Genomic DNA, 21496 nt, shown 5'->3' on the forward strand with positions numbered 1-21496 from the left:
CCATGGAGCCACCGGGAAATCCCTACAGATCTACAACAAAAGATAAAGGCAAATTGGGATGTTTGCAGGGAATCAAGTCATCTTAGAAGCTGAAACAACAAATGACGAAATCTCTCCTGCAAACCACCCTTTGGGTAACAAACACTAAAGAGAATTAGGATGAGATATCAGTCACATTAAGAAGTCTGGCAAACTGATCAGATTCTGCAGGTAAATCTGCCCTGGGTAACAGGCAGCAGAGAACACTCAGTGACTTCCCTGACTATCTGCTCTGGCTTTACCTGGCATTGGGAGCACACCATCCCATTATCAGGACTCACCGTGGGAGACCATGCTTCTTAAAATCTCTGTGCCATATGACAAGACCATCCTGATTAGTGATACTCTCATGCTGCCTGTCCTGCATCTGAACATCCATAGCATTCAGGCATGAAGACAAGGACAGGACTGGCAAACGGGAGAGACATTCTCACTACTGACTTGGGCTGGAGATTGACAACTATCTTCAATGCAGGCTCAGCTTGCTTTAAGTTTTCATCTTTCCCTATTCCAGGTCCACCTCCCATGCTCTAAGCTGGGGGAGTTATTACCCTTTGAGATTTGAAGCTGGCAGAGTACTCCTTCTTCTGTGCTCCAACCATAAACAGACAGGAATTAACACACTGGTCTCACTGTAAAGGTGATAGGTGACTCATGCTGGGAATATCACCAGGGACTCCTGGCGATTTTCTAAAAGGAGACAGTATAAGGCTTAAACCCTGTTTATTTAACCTATATGTGGAGCACACCATGAGAAACACTGAGCTGGATGAGTTACAAGCTGGAATCAAGATAGGAGGGAGAAACATCAACAATCTCAGACATGCAGATGATACCACTCTAATGGCAGAAAGTGAAGAGAAAGTAAACAGCCTCTTCATGAAGGTGAAGGAGGAGAGGGAAAGAGCCAGCTTAAGACTAAACACTAAAAAAAACTAAGATCATGGCATCCAGCCCCATTACTTCATGGCAAATAGAAGGGGAAAAAGGTCAAAGTAGTGACAGATTTCCTCTTCTTGGGCTCTAAAATCACTACGGATGTGATTTTATTTCATGGGACTGCACCCATGAAATCAGAAGACGATTGCTTCTTGGAAGGAAAGCGATGACAAACCTAGTCAGTGTGTTGAAAAGCAGAGACGTTACTCTGCCGACAACGGTCTGTATAGTCAAGGCTATGGTCTTTCCAGTGGTCATGTATGGATGTGAGAGTTCGACTGTGAAGAAAGCTCAGTGCCGAAGAATTGATGCCTTTGAACTGTGGTGCTGGAGAAAACTCCTAAAAGTCCCTTGGACAGCAAGGAGATCAAACCAGTCAATCTTAAGGGAAATCAACCCTGAATATTCATTGGAAGGACTGATGCTGAAGCTGAAAACTCCAACACTTTGGCCACCTGATGCGAAGAACTGACTCCTTGGAAAAGTCTCTGATGCTGGAAAAGACTGAGGGCAGAAGGAGAAGAGGGCATCACAGGATGAGATGGCTGGATGGCATCACTGATACAATGGACATGAACTTGGGCAAACTTCAGAAGATAGTGAGGGACAGGGAGGCCTGGTGTGCTTCAGTCTAAGGGGTCGCAAAGAGTTAGACACGACTAGGCGACTGAACAACAACAAGGTTTAAAACACTATTCCTTTGACGGATCTGTGTTCTTAATGCCAGTTAGCTGACTTCACAGAAAAACACAGCCCATGTTGCATAATCCCGATATTTGATAAGAAGTTCGAAAAAAAATTGCCCTAGAGATCTGAGGAATCTGAATAGACATCCTGAGCTGCTTCAATAGACCACCAATTGGAGTCACTAATCCAAATGAAATGTCATGTCTATAAAAACTTTTCATTTAGTCCTCAAGTCAAACAGAAAGATCAGTGATCAAGTGTGGATGTAAAATAATGTTATCACAATAAAACAGAGTCTGGAAGTTCCTTAAAATACTAAAGATAAAATTAGCATATAGTATAGAAATTCAGCTTCCTGGGGATGCACTCAAAAGAACTGAAAGCACAGACTTGAGCCAATACTGGTGCACCCATGTTCACAGCAGCATTATTCACAACAGCCAAAATGTAGGAACAGCCAAAATGTCCAACAACAGATGAAAGGATGCACAGAATGTTGCATAGACCTGCAATGGAATGTTATCCAGCCTTTAAAAGGAATTGAATTCTGACACCTGAGTCATCTAGAGTCATTAAATTCAGAGCAGTAGAATGGTGGTGAGGCGCTGGGGAGTCAGTGTTTAATGGGTATAGAGTTTCAGTCTGGGATGGCGAAAAAGTTCTGAAGATGAATAGCACTGATGGCTGCAACAACAATGTGAACGAACCTAATGTCACTAAACGCTGCACTTAAAAAGAGTTAAAAGGGGGGCTTCCCTGGCGGTGCAGTAGCTAAAACTATGCGCTCCCAATGCAGGGGGCCCGGGTTTGAGCCCTGGTTAGGAAACAGATCCCACATGCTGCAACTAACACCTGGTGCAGCCAAACAAATATATTAATTTTTAAAAAAGAAGTTAAAGTGGTAAACTTGATGTTGTGTATATTTTACTACAATTTTTTTTTTAAAAAAGCAATGACCAAAAGAAAAAACAAAAACAAAAAAAATAAATAAATAAATAAATAAAAAGCAATGACCAAAAGTAATTTTACCAAAGCAGTCAAAAGGTAAATTAAATAAGTCACCTGTATATATGATATATTCCAAAGGATCATTCAAAGTTACAACTGTGCCTTAGCAGCCATTTATAACACCCAAGCTGATTTCTTTCCAGGACCAGAGATCAGGAGGTGGGGCCTGAGCATGAACCACAATCGTTCTGAGGGGCCTTTCAGAGCTGTTCAGCAGCACCAGCTTTTGCCCTAATGAATCAGTCTGCCGGTAACCTGCATAGAAGTGTTGAATTTCTCCACCCCAGCGGGATCTTAGATGCAAGGCTGGAAAAAGTTCTTTCTCATGTTTCTGGAATTCCTGGTTACGTCTGTGATTTACCCCAATAATACCTGACTTCATAAAGGGACAATTCTCTTAGCCTAATCAAGTCAGCAAATTAATGGCTTTGGGAGATGTTTACATTCATCCAAGCAAAAGTGCCAGGGCCAGATCGGATTTCCCAAAGGCAATGTTCCAAAGTGTTAGTGCGAAGAGGAAGAAAAACAGGTGGACCCTGGCTCACCTGTGCAGCAAAGAGAAAGCTTTATTTCACTGAACCATCAGACCTAACAAAAGATTTTTACAATGTGGATCTGGTGAAATTTCCTCTTTATTTATGGGAGCTAAGCATGATCTGGAAAGACAAACATCTAGCTAAATTTGGGGAGTCAGAGTGTCTATCTCCTAAATAGTAGATGGTATCATAGAATATCAAAGAACGTGATGAACGACAAGGAAGACCCCTGACCAGAGTGTAGGGGCACCACGGCCATTTCCACATCACCCAGGAGGAAACTGGCTCAGATGCTGCAGCCAAACACAGACAGTGAGATGCCAGGCCCCCGGGGATGACCCAGCCCTGAGATTAACAAGACTCCGCTCAAGAGAAAATGAGGAGACAAGTCACATTTTGCCAACAAATGTACCCTCAGGAAGCAGAAGTCTAAATAAGTAGCAACTAGATGAAGAAGTGATAATTTCAGTTTAAACTGTTTGGCTTTAGACTTCAATGACAATTTTAATTGTTTTGTAATAAAAATTGTATATATATAAGGTGTACAATGTGAGGCTTAGATACAATGGCAAAAATTACTATAGTAAAGCCATTGAACACATTGACAATGTTGTTGTCCTTTTTGTGTGTGTCTGCTATCTCAGTAAATTTCAAATTATCTAATACAGTCAAATGAAAATTCTTTAAAAAGTAAACAGGGCAGAGATACCCAGGATCAAGTTTATAAAGGGCACTTCAGCTCCTGACAGTGGCAATTTCTCTGTAAATCCCCCAGAAATCCTCACTCTCTTTACACTTGTTAAGACCAGGGTAACCTATGGAATAATTTTATGGGTATTTCTCAGCACAAAAGCACTAAAATCATCAAACCAGGTCATACTAAAACTGCTATATTGCTTACTAAAGAAAAAAAGGAAATCTATTATGAAAAAAACTAAATGAATGGCAGCCAACAAATTCTCTTCAAAATTACTAAAAACAATGAAAAATTTCCAGTTTTATCCAAACATCTACTGTCTTTACTACTGTTATTAACGATCACAACTATATAACACGATGAGTGAGCCTATATGTGGCATGGATTCCATTTACATTTTTTTAGTAAACATAATTATAATGAACATGATTAGATGCAATGTTTGAAAAAAAATAAGCATTCCTTTTCTCAAATACATTCCTTTCTCCTAGATTTAATTTTATAGATCCAATTACAGAAGCTTTCTAGTAAATACAACTTTGTGTAAATAAAGGTTTTCATGAACAACAAAATTTCCATTAATACCACTATGTGATTTTGGCATGAAAACATTAAAAATCAACTTCATATCTCTGATGCTTATAGACTTCTTTATAAATTTACTGAATATTATACAAGAGCCTGTGAATAAACATTATCAAAAGCTGTCCTGACCTGATCTCAATACAAATCTCTTCATTATGTTTTCGTAACATTTTCTTAAACAACAAAATGGGCTGGATGCAAAGAGCAAAATTCCATAGCATGGTGTAAATGAGCATAATCATTAAAGGAAATTGTTCTTCTTGGGTATAATGTGTCTTACTTTTTTACTGAAGTATACTTGATGTGCAATGTTATATATTACACGTGTACAATAGTGACTCACGATTTTCACTAGTTATAAAATTTTAATTGACAGAGAACTTTCCCAAAATGCTTCTGGTACTTCATGAGAGGTACACACTTTGGTACCGAGTGACACTTACCTTGCGGTAAATCATGTGGCACATGGCTACTCTCAGCCTCATCCCCGCACACTGGACGTGGTAGAAATACAAGTGGTGTAGAATGGCCAAGACAAGCGTGCAGGCGCTCAGCACCCCGGCATAGCCGTGGGCTTCGTACAAAGCAGCAGAGTCAGAGGGATCGTAGTTTTCAAAATAACCAATAATTTTCCCCAGAATTATGGGCTGAACTACTCTGGTACTTTCCTAAAAACAAATTTTAAAAAATCTTCATTAGACATACAAGCCGAATCAGGTTTTCTTTTAGGCTTTGGTTTGTTGGTGTTTTGTTTTTTTTCCCACTCAACAGAGTAAAGACTTTATTCAGCCCTCAAACCTTAAATCATAAAATCTAGTTGGACGATTGAACCTAATTGGATTCGTGGGTGCTAAGTCACTTCAGTCATGTCCGACTCTTTGCGACCCCACGTACTGTAGCCCGCCAGGCTCCTCTGTGCATGGGATTCTCCAGGCTACGGGTTGCAATGTCCTTTTCCAGGGGATTTTCCCTACCCGGGTATCGAACCCAGGTCTCTTAGGTCTCCTGCATTGGCAGGCGGGTTCTTCACCACTAGCACCACCTGGGAAGCCCCAAACCAGGTTTTCTTAACACATGCTTTACTTTTATTATTACTTGTTAAAAAGGCATCTTGACAAAATACAACATTCCTAGTTAATCTAAAGAAAAAATCCACAGGTACACTATCTTCTATAAGACAAGCAGACAACAGTTTTAACCTAGGCAAAAATGTGGTAAAAACAATAAAGCCTTAGTGCACTGCGGTTAGTACATTGTGGATGCTTGTGGTTAGTACATTGTGGATGCTCAGTAAATACTACAACCAGTGCTTTAGAACCCATTTGGCAAAATACCAAGTGACTCCTGGCTTCAGATGAGCATAAGAAAGGTAAGAAATTTGTTTGCATATGAACAAGCCCTTTTGGCAGCCTGCTCCTGATCCCCTGTATTCTCAGTGTCCCAGCCCAACAGAAATTCAAGGTCATTCACATACAAGAGGACCACTCTTGCCATCTCTGTCAGCTTTAAGAGGCTTTATGGAGGGGAAGCTGAAGACGACAGCACAGGAGTAAGACAGGGAGATCGTCAGCCTCCCCACAAATACATCAGAAACTCATTAAGAGGGACTACCCTGGTGGTCCAGTGGCTAAGACCCCATGTTCCCAATGCAGGGGGCTCAGGTTCAATCCCTGGTCAAAGAAAAAGATCCCACATGTAACAACTAAGAGTTTGAGCAACTAAAGATCCTATATACCACAACTGAGACCTGCTGCAGAAGCCAAATAAATAAATATTAAAAAAACAAACAAACAAAAACAACCTAATCAGGAGCCTTTATAAACTGAGACATTGGCACAAACATAAGATACCCTCTTTCCAACCCTGAACTCTACACATACAGGGATCAAGAGAATGGAGTCCAGCTTCTGCTGGAGTTTCTCGAAGAAATCAGGCTTGGGAGATTCCCAGGATCCCAGGCCCAGGGTACACTGTATCACTGTCTCTCCAGCCCAGAAGTTGCGATATTCCTTGGAGCCAAAAATTAAATACAGCAGAAGCCAAGCTAAAAAAAATGATGTCATCCATGTTTCTTCATCTGCCAAACACTACAGGTACTGGTTTAGAATACATATTACCAATCTTCTTTTCCCCAAGGCAAAAATTACAATTCTAAACCAATGAGTTGGGAAGCATTGGGACTTATATCTTAAGTATGGCATAGGGAAAACAATTTTCTTTCACAAAACTAATGTCAAAAAAACTGCAACACTTGCCCACTCTGCCAAACGGACACTCCACCCCACAATCTACTTCTGCCCACTTGTCGCTCCTTGAAGGTCCCTTTCTCTCTCACCAAGGAAAACCAAACACTCATGAAATCCAAGTCACCAAAAGTAAACACCTTGGCCCTCGACATCATTTCCTCCAGAATTCTCAAAGGACAAAATGCCAGAAAGTTTGGAGATTGTTCCAGAATTCGGTTTTTCCTTTTAAGCAGTCCCTCCTTAATAATACAGACAAGGTATATAATTGATGGGTTTGCTTTTGATAGCTCTGTCTGTCCAAAGCCAAAGAAGCCACATGCAGGACAAAGGGAAGGAGAATCAAAAACTTCAATCAGCAAACAAAACTAACACATATTTTCTGCTCAGTCAACTAATGCCTGATCAGATTATTCACAGAATGCTGTCTCCGTCCTTCACAGGAATGCAACACGGAAGCCCAACACTCATGTCTTGCTCTGCACACACAAACCCACACATTCACTGACGGCCTTGCCTTCCACAAGGTCATGGAAGGTTTCATCTAGTAGGGAAAAGAAGGTGAACACTGTTTAGCTGAATATTTATGAGTAAGATGATCATATGAGAGTAAGTTTTCCCAAGAACACAAAGGCTCGTTGTTACATTTCCAGCAAGCCCCATGATTCATCCCAAGGGGCATGAAGAGCTTATTTAAAAAGCCCCTCACATAGTATATTGCAAAACACACTGTTTATAGACTTCACTGAGAGAGAAGTCTGAAGAAGTCTTACACAGAGAAGCAAGAATGTCAAACTGTACACAAAGGCAGTCCCAGCCCAGGTGTGACCCAGAGCAGTCCAGAGCTGCAGCCTACAGACCTGGGGCTCTGCACCAGAAGCCCAGTGGTAACAGCCGCCAACCCAAACTTTCCTAAAACTTAAGATTATCTCTGGAATCACTATTGTCTGTGACTCAGCTCTCCACTTGGGCCTAACATTGAAAACCCACCAAAGAGAATACCAACAGAAGTAACAAATTCAGGAAAAATTAGTTTTTGTAAAATAAGGATCACTACTGCCTTAGCATCTTGATTTTTTCCACTGAGGCCAACTTGAATAACCCAGTTGATCAAACAGTCTCATTAAGGAGTATATCTGGTCCATGACCCAAAGTGTCCACACTTCTGTCTGTTCTTGACCGTAACCCTCAACTGAGTGAGAAATAAAACTGAGAAAACATTCAGTATCAAAGTTTTAAGTAGCCAAATGAAAACTTTCCAGATAAACAGGAACAAGGTCAAAATTACTCCTATAATCCCTTCATATTTGATACCCAAACTACAACTCCACAAACCAACTGAGAGGACAGTTTTTATTCCTTCACAAGAATTATTCACAACTGCAAAGCCAAAAAGGATTTTTACAAGATCCCAATATAATACCACAACACCGCATGGTTCGAGGTTCGAGTCTCTGAGGCAGACACTGCTTGGTGGAGTCCTTGGTATTCAGCCTCCGGAGAGCACCTCCCATGTGACCCTATCTCTTGTTTTTAGGGGAACTTCTTACACAGCTTGATGCTAGAAACTCCCCAGTGGGTACAGTTCCTCATCTATGATTCCACATGTGCTGCTTTAAACATTTCTTGCCCAAGTCTGTTATCTCTGATTCATGAGAAAAAAAAGAAAACACAGGAACTAGAAACCATCTAACACAGAAGGAAGTAAGTGGGTGAGCTTATGGGAAAATGAACAGGCAGCTAATCTTTAGAAACTGAGGAGATAACAATGCTGGACTTGAGAAAGATCCAGAGCTAAGAGGGAAAGCAGTGAATCTGGGGAAATTAAACCATCAGTCTTCCATTCTATCAGTTTTCACTCCTCCGTTACACAGTGGACTTCATCCTGAGTGCATCACCCAAGAGGAGCTGAGAGCTCCGATGCCTGTAGCCCAGCCCCCAGAAACTGGTTTGAGTGAGTGAGTCAAAGTTGCTCAGTTGTGTCCACCTCCTTTCGACCCCATGGACTATAGAGTCCATGGAATTCTTCAGGCCAGAACACTGGACTGGGATAGCTGTTCCCTTCTCCAGGGGATCTTCCCAACCTAGGGATCAAACCCAGGTCTCCCACATTGCAGGCAGATTCTTTATCAGCTGAGTCACAAGGCCAGAATACTGGAGTGGGTACCTAATCCCTTCTCCAGCAGATTTTCCCAACCCAGGAATTGAACCGGGGTCTCCTGAATTGCAGGCTGATTCTTTACCAATTGAGCTTTCAGGGAAGACCCCCAAAACTCACAACAAATTAGGAATGGAGACTGAAGTCCCCTCTCTCCCTGGAAGATTCTGGATGCAGAAACTAACCCCACATAAGCATCTGCGATCCTCCTGTCCTACAGTGTCAAGGCAGCTGAGCCTGGGGGGATAACAGACCTATCGTGAATGATTTACAAGAACCACAAAGGGTTTTAATCAGAATTCCATGAGATCTATCATACTTTCAAAGAAAAACCCATATGAACCCAGGTCTTGACATTCCAGCTAAAGGGTACGGCGCAGGAGGGGGGGGCTCATGAGAAGTTAATAGGCAACCCAGAATAAACAAAGCAGAAAGATAGAGTTGGATTCATTATGCAAATCCATTCTCCACTGACAAAATGCTTTTGTGTTTCAGGGCCAACACTCTCTTTCAGGTACAGAGCAGAAGAAGCCCTTACAAATGGAGATTTCTTTCCTGTGTCTACGTCTCAAAAAAGTCAGCTCAAAATAGTCTTTACTCCAAAAAGGCAGATTCTAGGGTAACGCATTCTGCGACCTTGTTCTATTCTTCTATTTTTTGAAATGTTCCTTAAAATCTCCAGGGAAAAAGAAAACCCCACACTGCAGGAAGCAACAGAAAGAGGAGTACAAAGCTGTTGTCAGAAAAAAGTCTTGGCTCTGTGATCCAGTGGCTCAATCGGTAAAGAATCCACCTGTCATGCAGGAGACCTGGGTTCAATCCTCTGGAGAAGGAAATGGCAATCCCTCCAGTCTTGCCTGGGAAATCCAATTGACAGAGGAGCCTAGTGGGCTACAGTCTATGCGGTTGCAAGAGTACAACACGACTTAGCAACTAAACCTGTGACTCTTCAGTGGAGGCTGTGGAAGGAGAGGAAATCTCAGGACAGAACACAAAGAACACTGGTCTAGGAATCAAAACACTGTGCTTCAGAAACCAGGTTGGCCACCTGCGAATCACATGACCCAGGCCCCTCTTGGGCCCTCCTGCACCCCCAGGTCCTCATCGTTGGAAATACCTGCCTTGCCTCCCTCGGAGAAATCCTGGGACAACTAAATGAGTTACAACAGCTCAGAGTGCTCTTAAACTAGAATCAAAACAAATGTAAACTCCGATCACTTTACTATACATAACTTCCAGGAAGAGACCTATTGTATTCTTAATGGCAGAGGCTGGTTTTGGCAGAGGCTGGTTTCGCAAACAGCTTGGACAACTCTTCACTGCTCACAGGCGATCATAGCAGAACAAGAACTCTTGAGAAAAGTCATTCATAAAAGCTCACTCTTATGGACAGTAATGAAAAGTATCAGTTCTAGCCAGATTTTTGGAATCTGATCCATTATAAATGCAGTCTTGTAAAAATAAGTTACCTACTTCCTGACTTCAAAAAGAAAACAGGTTGAAGGGATGCGTAGAATAGGTGATGGAGATTAAAAGGTACAGTCTTACAGGTGTAAAATTAAAAAGGCAAGAGAATGTAATGTACAGCATAGGAAATATAGTCAATAATATTGGAAGAGCTCTGTATGGTGATAGAGGGTAACTAGACTTAATAGGGTGAGCATTCTGTAACGTACAGAAATGTTTAATCACTATGTTATATATGTGAAACTAATATTGTAAGTCTACCATTCTGAAATTGAAAAAAAATTGTTATAATAAAAATCAACGTATGTTTTTAAAAACAAAAACGATTGAAAAGCATTCCCCTCATTTAGGCCTCAAGGTCATCACTGTGGATATTAATAACACCTAATGGCTAGTGCTATGCTCTTAAGAGGGGCTTCCCTGATAGCTCAGTTGGTAAAGAATCTGCATGCAATGCAGGAGACCCTGGTTCAACTTCTGGGTTGGGAAGATCCACTGGAGAAGGGATAGGCTACCCACTCCAGTATTAATGGGCTCCCCCTGTGGCTAAGCTGGTAAAGAATCCACCTGCAGTGTGGGAGACCTGCGTTTGATCCCTAGGTTGGGAAGATCCCCTGGAGAATGGAAAGGCTATCCACTCCAGTATTCTGGCCTGGAGAATTCCATGGACTGTATAGTCCATGGGGTTGAAGAGTCGGACACGACTGTGCGACTTTCATGATGCTCTTAAGAACCCGCAGGGTGCACACAGCAAGTCTGCTCTGCAGGTTCCTGTCTTGCTTTGCTCAATGCTCCCTCCTCCTCTCTCTTGCAGTGTAGTCCTCAGGGGTTACTCCAGCCCCAAAGTTTCTTTGCCACCAGCAGCCACTCCTCAGCCTCCTGGGTGGAGCAGAAGTGAGGGACACATGGAAGGAGGGTTGGGAAATAAATGCAAAGACCACTCAGCTCTTGGGAAACCAGCCCTGAGTTGAGGCACAAAGCCCACTGTGGGACGCAGAACATTCTGTTTACTTCCTGCCCATCAGCTGAGCTCCAAAGTGAAAACGTACACAAATATGTGCGTGTTCCTACAGCTTCCACCTAAAACAGAGACAACCAGCAAAAACGGCCTTGAACAAAGACCAAGTGACAGGACAAGGCCAGGCCATTTCTAAGGTTCCCAGAAAGAGTACATAAACCCTGGCCACTCCTCCCCTCTCAGGGGAAGGGACTGCGTGAACCCACTCTGGCTCTCTGAGGTCACCCCACTTACACACCAGCAGTGGAGACCTCACCTGTCAGTGCGAAGCCCTGATGACCTGGGGAGGTGGTCTCTGTGTCTCTGGTCTAGGCAGAGGTTTCAGGCCCCTCCTTTCCACCCTGAGGGCCCTGGGCAGGCAGAGACCTGTCCTCCCCACCTGCGGTCCCCATGAAGGCACACACAGAGGCCAGGCGTGCTGGGAACTCATTGGCTGTTCTGTTCTGTTCTAATTAGCATCAGCCTGCAAGAGCTCCTCGAACCCTTAAAGTCACTCCTAATACTCATAGGAGAGAGGTTTTCATGGTTTTGAAATCCGAACCCTAAATGCCTCGCCCTGGACTGGCATCACCCTGCCTCTTCCCACTGGTGCTGCTGCCAGTAGTTCAAGGGAAGGCCCTGCCTGTGTTGTGGCTGATCAGAGCACACTGCGTGGGAATCATGGATGATCCATGCAGCATTCTGTGCACCAGATGAACCAAAACAGGGCTGCAGGTCACACAGAAAACATGTTTGCATTTTATAAAATCCTGGGTTGAGTTTAGATCTTCCAGTATCTAACATAGATCAGCAAGCAGCATAGATAGAAGATCAAAAACCGGAAAGCTGCTTCATAAAATCAATTATTTAACTAACGTTCATTGCACTTTTCTCAGTAGCTTTAATCACTGAAAACACAAAAGAGTACCTGAAAATGAGTTCTAAAATCAGATCCTTACTAGCTTCGTCATAAGAAATGATTTCTAATTTCTCCAAAACAGCAGTGTGTCAAAAGGCAAGTCAAGGAAAAGAGGAATGTTTGTGCTGGATTTCAAACTTCTTTTGACTGCCAACAACGACAAATTTCTTAAGCTTCAATGGTCCTGAACTCCCTGAATTCCAATGCATCAGAACTAAGAGTTTACCAGTTCTACCAGTGTCCCAAGGACACAAATTTCGAGTTAGCACTGTATGCCAGTCACCTAGGAATATAGGAACAGTCACCAAGGGAATACAGGCCACTGTCTAGTTTTATGCTTTAAACCACCAAGGTCGCAACACAGCAAGATCAAGAAATCTCCCTCCTGGGAGGAAGCCCAGTTTCACCTGATTAATCTGCTACCCTCCCAGAGATTGTCTGGTTCCCACCCTAAGACCTCAGGCCTGGAACACACCCTGCATGTGGGAAAGTGTATTCAGACACCAGAACAGGAAAACTTCTCCACACTCTGGTAACTGACCTGGGGTTCTCACTCTCACTGAACAGATGCATTCCCAGATTCACTGGGATATCAGCTTTTAGCAAGCAACTTAGCACATGTACTAAAAAAACAACAAAGAAGATTCCACCTCTGTGCAGATTATCAACGTCCTAACACAGCCACTATCTATGACCTCCACCTTTTCCCTGGTCCATCTCAAGGAGCTGATCTGGAATGGTTTCATAACAGCGTGGATGGATGTTTAGAACTTAAAGTCATCAGAATAGTCACAAGCTCATTCACTTGTAGCAAAGGCCAACCCACCTTTGGTCATCAAGAATTAAACCTCCCAGGACCACTCAGTCACCTGGGAGCTGACAGATTCTCTGTCTCTCCAGTTGTGTGGGGTGGACTTTACCTGCCCAGTTGCCCACTGCCCGCAGTGCCCTTCAGTTCAGCTCAGCCTTTAAACAAGAGCCACGCCGCCCACCTGCCACCTGGCCTATCACCTCACCCCAACATGATGGACTGAGGACAACTCACACCTTCTCCACCTAAAACACCCCTTTCACAGCAACTGCATCTTCCATCCCTCCAGCCCTCACACACTCACAGGCCGCCCGTGTCCCTAAGGCAGCACTAAGGAACCACGGAAAGCACGAGCCACCCAGGGGGGTCTGCAGCAGACCCCCAGCAGGCTCAGCCAGAACAGGGGGCTGACGGCACTGTGTCCCCAGGTAGACTGTCCTCTGGGGGATCTTGACCCAGGATCTTCAGGGTCATGGAGGTCACTGACCTAATGGCTTTCTACTCTGGTTTGCCCTGTACATTCCTTCCTCTACCCTCTGCCAATGCCAGGCTACCAGGATCCCCCTTCAACCAGCAGACCAGCCCCACAGTCAGGGATAGAAAACAGCATGGGAAAAAAAGAAAAGAAAAGAGCATGGAGGGTGCACAGAAGTCATGGTGAAGCTGGAGCTCCTCCCCACAGCAGGGATCTGACCTGGGTGACCGGGCCCGTGGGGAGGGGGCACCCTCCTGGGGAAAAGTGTGCTCTTGGAAGTTCTAGCAGCTCCTGCCCAGATGCAGGGCCCTGGGTTCTGTTCCACAAGAAGAGGAGAAGCGACAATCCCTTCTTAGGAAACCATTTATCAGATGTGACCTGGGCAAGTTAACAATCATTTGCTGAGTGCCTGTAAAATGTCTTCTAGGATCAAGGCTTCCCAAGTGGCTCAGTGGTAAAGAATCTGCCTGTAATGCAAGAGATGTGGGTTCAACTCCTGGGTCAGGAAGATCCCCTGGAGAAGGAAATGGGAACTCACTCTAGTATTCTTGCCTGGAGAATTCCATGGACACAGGAGCCGGGAGGGCTACTAGGCCAAAGTTTCCCAAAGAGTCAGACATGACTCAGCAACTGAGTGCACACGCATGCATTCTGGGCTCGGATCCAAGTTTACTTCCTCAAAACCACAGGGTACACATTCTTTGAGGTTGTAGGATCTTCTTTTGATCAAGGACCACTCTTAGCATTCATACTGAACACCAAGAACACTCTAACATGGCATAAAATTCTCCTTTTCAGTGTCATCTTTCCATAACACTGTTTTAATCAGTTAAAAGGAAAATAATAATCCCCGGAGGTCCAGTACTTTAAGCATCTGTCTATTCTAAAGATACATCAACCACTGACTACATCACAGACAAGTTTTCAGACACATTGTATCCTGTGACCTCTCTCCCACAGGTCTCATCCATCTCAGTACTGAACCACATACACTGAAAAGCAATGCACTGTATGTAAAAGCTTTTACCTCAATTAATGTAAAAATTCCCAAAACTACATAGGATTTCCAGTAACACTTTATGATTGCTTTTGTTAAAGAAGGCTCCCGTGCATCTTTCTCGGCTCTCAAAACCTCTTGATCCCAGTACCTGCGATGAGAAACAAAACACAATAAACAACAGGTGTCCACCACAGGGAACGCAGGGGAGGGGCGGGGTGGGAGATAAGCCTTTACCACAGGGCGCTCTGTGGCTGCCCCACAGGTGCGGGCAAGCTGCTCACAGGGCTCCTGAAAGATGAGCGGTGCAGACTGAAGCACCAGAAAAACGCACCTTGAGGGGAGAGCCCCTGCCAAGTTTTGCTGGATTCTCAGCACCATGAGCAGCTCAGAGGGCAGACTCCCTCCTCCAGGGACCCCACCTCCAGGGACAGAGATCGGCCTGCAGGGCCATGACTGCGGGCTCCCTCCACGTCCACAAACGTACAGGGCTCAGCCCTCCAAAGTGGGCTGAGCCCAGGGTCAGCCTGAGGGGGTGAGTGTGCAGGGTCAGGAGAGGAGGCTCAGAAGAACCCAGAGGAAGGCAAACCGCAACCCCCACCTCCACCCCACACCTTCAGCCACACGTGAAAATTCTCACTGTCCTTCCCCTTCTCCCTGCTGTCTGTGCTCACCCTTGCAGCTCTTCTCCAAGGTGCTGGGAGCGATCTTCTGGAAGCACTGAGTACATGTCATCTTCTTCTAATCTCCGTTTGTGACCAATTTTAAACAAGGGGTTTAGCCACCTGTGAAAAATTAAGAGAAACGGAGAATGACATATATCCAAAGTACACATCTTTGTCTAATCAGATTCCGACTCTGACAGGCTTTGTTGTTTGTTTGTTTTTAAAAAGAGGTCTACAGAAATAGGTTCCCAGGTGGCTCAGAATCCACCTGCAATGCGGAAGACTCAGGTTTGATTCCCAGGTCGGGAAGATCCCCTGGAGAAGGGAATCCTGACAGAATACCCACTCCAGTATTCTTGCCTAGAGAATTCCATGGACAGGGGAGTCTGATGGGCTACAGTCCACGGCGGGGTCACAAAAAGTTGAACACAACTGAGAGACTAACACTTTCACTTTCAGTTTTAAATATATAGAAATATGGGAAAAACACAGACACATATACACGTAGTCCCTAACTCTACATGGTGAGACACCCTCGAAGCAATGACACACTGGTACCAAAGATCATTCAAGCCCCCAGACCTTGGTGTTTCGGTTTTTTAACATACATTATTACAACTTGTTCGTTTCTGAGAAGAACTTCTAAGGACAACTCTCAGCAACTTTCAAATATGTGACACATTATTAGCAACAATAGTCACCATGCTGAATGTCTCCCTGACTTATTTGTACCTGAAGTTTCTGCCTCTTGGCCCCCTTCACCCAGACCTTTGCTTTTTAATATTCTTTCTAAGAGGAGCCAGGGTTCCCTGAAGCAATGGCTGATTCCAATGTTGCTGCCATATGTACTGTAAGTCACTCAGTCATATCTGAATCTTTGTGACCCCATAGACTGTAGTCTACCAGGCTCCTTTGTCCATGGGATTCTCCAGGGGAATACTGGAGTGGGTTGCCGTTCAGTTCTCCAGGGAATCTTCCCAACCCAGGGATCAAACCTGAGTCTCTTGCATTGGCAGGTGGATTCTTTACCACTGAGCCACCAGGAAAGTACTAAAAGCAGCTGACAATATGTATTAGCAGCTGACAATTAGCTTTTTTTGGTCATAATGCAAGCGCCTGACATTATGTTTTGGAGACACTCACTTTGGAGACTTCAGCTAGAATAAACACAGGCCACCTACACAACTAGATAAGGAGCCAGGCCACTCCACTCCTGAAGTTCCCTTTTTCAGAAAGCTCTAATTGACCTGCTAATAGACCATCTGATTTCTGATAACAGACTTCTTATTTCTCCGTTCCTATACTTTAATTCTCACTCATGTCTTTAGTTACCAACAGATACTGACTGGAAACCCCAGGTACCCAGCCATTGACCCCAACAAGACAGAAGCACAGGTCCAGGTTCGTTCATGATCCATCTCGCTCTCTGCCTAGGACCTTGCTGTGTGGCCCTAGGCATGCCTTGTACCCTCCAGGACATGTGCATAATAAACTTTGCCATTTCAAAGTTCCCTGATGGTCATAGTCAAGAACCACAAGGACAAGTCCAGCCACAGCATGGGCTCCAATGGGGAAAATGTCTGTGGGGGCTGCTGTAACAAGAATGGGCCCAGGTGAGCAGAGCCCCAGGCATTCCCAGCAACAGCATCACTATTGATAGGCTGAGACCAACAGGCATGGGAAGTGTAAGATAAGCCAGGGACAACTTGCCTCATAAAATAAACAGCTCAAGGAATCATAAACATGTGTCCAGAGGACAAAGAAGCCAGCTTGAGGTACTCATGCTAGCCAAATCTGGGATACTAGGATATTAAGTAAGTGTCAATAAGTGATAACCCAATAATAATGAAAAAATCCATGACTCTTTACTGCTTCATAAATAGGAGAAGGGAAAGCCTGCATTCTACAACAGAAACAAATATAGAGGGAACAATAGAGTCAGAAAATGATCAGTAGAAGTTAAAACTAGTGTGAAAGTTTAATGTGAATCATGATATTTACATAGTCTCAAATTATCCCTCTACAAATTACTTATTATTGATGGAAAAAACAGTAACTGTACAAAAGACTAAAAGACCTTATTCAAACCAATTATGTATCATTTAAATGATGATTAATATGCAAAGACAGCCCAAAGATGAATATCATCTACTGATTTTGACAGGGTAAGGAAATTTCCAAAGCCAGATGATAATCACCCATGAAAGCAGAGACCACATTTCTCTTATTTATTGCGTTATTCCTAGCATAAAACACAGAGAAGGCAATGGCACCCCACTCCAGTACTCTTGCCTGGAAAATCCCATGGATGGAGGAGCCTGGTGGGCTGCAGTCCATGGGGTTGCTAAGAGTAGGACACGACTGAGCAACTTCACTTTCACTTTTCACTTTCATGCATTGGAGAAGGAAATGGCAACCCACTCCAGTGTTCTTGCCTGGAGAATCCCAGGGACAGGGAGGCCTGGTGGGCTGCTGTCTATGGGGTCGCACAGAGTCAGACACGACTGAAGTGACTTAGCAGCAGCAGCATAATATAGGTAAAGAGATGCTCAAGAATTCTTTGTTGAATAAATGAAATGTCTTTCAATTATCAAAGAAGCCATAAGAGAGACTGAGCTTCAGGTATTGCTCACCCTGGCCTCCTGGCATCTCTAAAGAACCCCAGTCCAGGATTCCAGTCCCAGCAATGAATGGTCCTGAAGACCCCAGGTCTCAACTATGGCCTCCCTCCACTTCATCCCCTCCAGTTCAGCATCTCCATGACCCTTAATATCTCTAGGTCTCAATTTCCTTCCAAAACAAAAGTATAGATCTGTAAGCATAACCACTACACAAGTTTGAAACATGCTTGGCCCTTCATCCTACAGTCATTGCCTACACGGAGAAGGTGATAGCACCCCACTCCAGTACTCTTTTGCCTGGAAAATCCCATGGATGGAGGAGCCTAGGAGGCTGCAGTCCATGGGGTCTCAAAGAGTTGGACATGGCTGAGCGACTTCACTTTCACTTTTCACTTTCGTGCACTGGAGAAGGAAATGGCAACCCACTCCAGTGTTCTTGCCTGGAGAATCCCAGGGACGGGGGAGCCTGGTGGGCTGCCATCTATGGGGTCGCACAGAGTCGGACACGACTGAAGCGACTTAGCAGCAGCAGCAGCAGCATTCCCTACAGAAAATGCTCAGGGAATTAGCACTGGGACGTAACCCTGAAAGGCCCTCTTTAAAACTCTGCTTGCCCCGGGGTAAGAGTCTCGGGGTAAGAGTCTCAACATCGCTTCATCAGGGAAATGCAAATGAAAACTACAATGAGATGCTATCTCACATATATTAGGATGGCTATTAGAAGAAGGAAAGGAGGGAAGGCAGGGAGGAGAGTGGAAGAAAATAATAAGTGTTGGGAAGGATGTGGAGAAACTGGAACTCTTGCACACTGCTGGTGGGAGTGTAAAGTAATGTGGTCACAAAGGACAAATACGGCGGGATTCCACTGACAGGAAGAACTTAAATTCAGGGAGAAACCAAGTGGCCCGAAGGCTGCCAGGGGCAGGATGGGAGTGGGTAGTTATTGTTTAATTACACATGAATGTAGGATGAAGAGAGTACTGGAAACTGACTGTACAACAATGTGAATGTATTTCACACTACTGAACCGTATGCTTTAAAATGGTCAAGGTGGCAAAATTCTTTGTTGCATGCCTTTATCACAATTTTTTTTAATGTAATGATGTTCTCGTTGCAGGAACTTCAACTTGCCATAGAACTTCTCGACAATGGCCTCCAGCAAATGGGGATAACACCTGGAGATAACAACACTCACCTGGGCTGCTGAGAGATCAACTGAAACGGTCAGTGATGCTCTGAACACAACCAAGTCTGGTCAGACAAAGAACAGCCATCGCCACGGCAACGCTCTTGACTAATTCCCATGTAAGCCCCAGCAAAAAAGAGATGACGGTGCTCAACTAGGCAGATTTATTTCCCCACGGTTCTTGATTTAAGGACCCTCACCAAGCCCTTCACCATATCATATCTCAAAAAGCCAAGCCGAGCCCTCTGGGTACCATCAAGGGGTGAAGGTTTTCACTCCCATCACATGGCTGACTGACTGGAGGCTAAAGTGTGTCTCCCCACCTGAACAAAAGAGCTAGACAGGGAGACTTGAGTCAATTCACACCCTGACTCCAATTTGTCACTGACAGCGTTTGCTCAACAATTCCATCTCTGCCAAGTAAGCCCTCCCTCCAATCCAGTTCCTCCAAGAGTGGTCCTCCCCACCAAGGATACCCGTTCCTCCCCTCCCACCAGTATCTCTACCCAGCAGCAGCATCTCCTCCTCACTGTCCCAGAGAGCACACCTCCTTCGTGGCAATGACTACTCACACACTGCATGGACTATCCATGAGCCTCGCGTGCCACGGTGCCTGGCACAGACAACACTGGAATCCATCCAGAATGACATCAGAATACCCACGCTGCTGGTGAGCTATCTTCAAAACATGTCATCACCCTGGCTTTCCCCAAGTGGCCCTCGGCCAAATCCAATTAGCCATACTTGACTGGCAATGCTCAAGCTAGAACCTTCTCTCCTTTCTTCAGTTCAGTTCAGTTCCTCAGTCGTGTCTCACTTTGTGACCCCATGGACCACAGCACTTCAGGCCTCCCTGTCCATCACCAACCCCCGGAGTTTACTCAAACTCATGTCCATTGAGTCAGCGATGCCATCCAACCATCTCATCCTCTGTCATCCCCTTCTCCTCCTGCCTTCAATCCTTACCAGCATCAGGGTCTTTTCAAATGTGTCAGCTCTTCACATAAGGTGACCAAGTATTGGAGTTTCAGTTTCAACATCAGTCCTTCCAATGAATATTCAGGACTGATTTCCTTTAGGATGGACTGCTTGGATCTCCTTGCAGTCCAAGGGACTCTCAAGGGTCTTCTCCAACATCACAGTTCAAAATCATCAATTCTTCATCATTCAGCCTTCTTCACAGTCCAACTCTCACATCCATACATGACCACAGGAAAAACCATAGCCTTGACTAGCCAGACCTTTGTTGGCAAAGTAATGTCTCTGCTTTTCAATATGCTATCTAGGTTGGTCATAACTTTTCTTCCAAGGAGTAAGTGTCTTTTAATTGCATGGCTGCAGTCACCATCTGTGGGGATTTTGGAGCCCCCTTCTCCAAATAAACTCTGTCACTGTTTCCACTGTTTCCCCATTTATTTGCCATGAAGTGATGGGACCAGATGCCATGATCTTAGTTTTCTGAATGTTGAGCTTTAAACCAACTTTTTCCCTCTCCTCTTTCACTTTCATCAGGAGGTTCTTTAACTTTCTTCTTCTTTAACTTTCTTCATTTCCTAAAACTTGCTCAGAATCCATTTTCTCATCCTTGTGCTAAGCTAAGTGATAGTACAGGCTGTGTACCCCTCCCTCCCCAAGGTTCTCCAGCTCCCTGCACATCCTCTGTCCTGGGGCCCACCAGGGTCCTCCCAGCCTGTGGGGCCGGCAAAACCTTCCGGCCTCACAGCTTCCAGGCCTTTTCTATTTCATCCCTGGCCTTCTTGACTCCCTTTTCTTGCCACTGGCTAATCCATGCCTTTCTCATCTTCATAGGGTCCTTTGTCTTATCACCACATACCTTCCCAACATTTTTTCCCACACTACAACCAACACTGAGAATCTACAACTATCGTGCATGGTAACTACCCTAATCCCCTTCTCAAAAAAAAGAAAAAAATTATTTTGACACATTTGGACACAATTCAGTTAACAATGAGAATAAAACAAGGAATCACGAGTAAAATAATACTCACGCTGGCCACCTCCCAAGCTTTTGAAGGGATTAAAACAGTGCTTGTTGGAACTAACAAGTAAGGGACCTCACATCCAGCAGGTGATCAACCTTATCTACTTAGTGCAGCATGAAAGGCCACCACTAGATACAGGACTCCGTCATCACCAAAGTCCCCCTGAGCTCCTGAGTGCCTGGTGCTGACTCGCCTCTGAATATCAGGCTTTCAGGGCCTGTTCCAATCAAGCGCTTCCTTCCAAACTATTCAAGTTCTCCCCCCATGAGGAAAGACAGAGCTTTGGTTCCAAGTTCCAGGTATCCCCGCTGACAGTAGGGAGTATGACTGCCTACCCAAGCAAGGCTTTGATGGCTCTTCATTGGGATTTGAGAAACCACAAAGCATAGGAAAGAAACTACCTTACTTAGGTCAAAGAACAATTCCAGAAGCTGAATTAAATATATATGAACATGAAGTCACA

The 21496-nt window shown here is 44.5% G+C and overlaps 1 protein-coding gene across 3 annotated transcripts in view; it reads right to left on the reverse strand.

Annotated features, from left to right (window-relative positions):
- Nucleotides 1-21496, reverse strand: part of LOC113902481 (multidrug resistance-associated protein 4) — a 185915-nt gene that overhangs the window by 132567 nt on the left and 31852 nt on the right. For 2 of the 3 annotated variants that reach the window (XM_027557813.1, XM_027557811.1), the window contains exons 2-4: nt 15233-15343; nt 14589-14709; nt 4935-5159 (exon numbers count right to left, since the gene is read on the reverse strand). Coding sequence is in view for 2 of the 3 variants with exons in the window: in XM_027557811.1 (XP_027413612.1) it covers nt 4935-5159; nt 14589-14709; nt 15233-15343 (457 nt within the window). In the remaining variant the exon portion in view is untranslated. The remainder of the gene's footprint in view (nt 1-4934; nt 5160-14588; nt 14710-15232; nt 15344-21496) is intronic. The other variant, XM_027557812.1, reaches the window with a different exon arrangement.

Source organism: Bos indicus x Bos taurus, chromosome 12 (genome assembly GCF_003369695.1).
Source record: "Bos indicus x Bos taurus breed Angus x Brahman F1 hybrid chromosome 12, Bos_hybrid_MaternalHap_v2.0, whole genome shotgun sequence".
In the NCBI taxonomy this organism is placed as follows: Eukaryota; Metazoa; Chordata; class Mammalia; order Artiodactyla; family Bovidae; genus Bos; species Bos indicus x Bos taurus.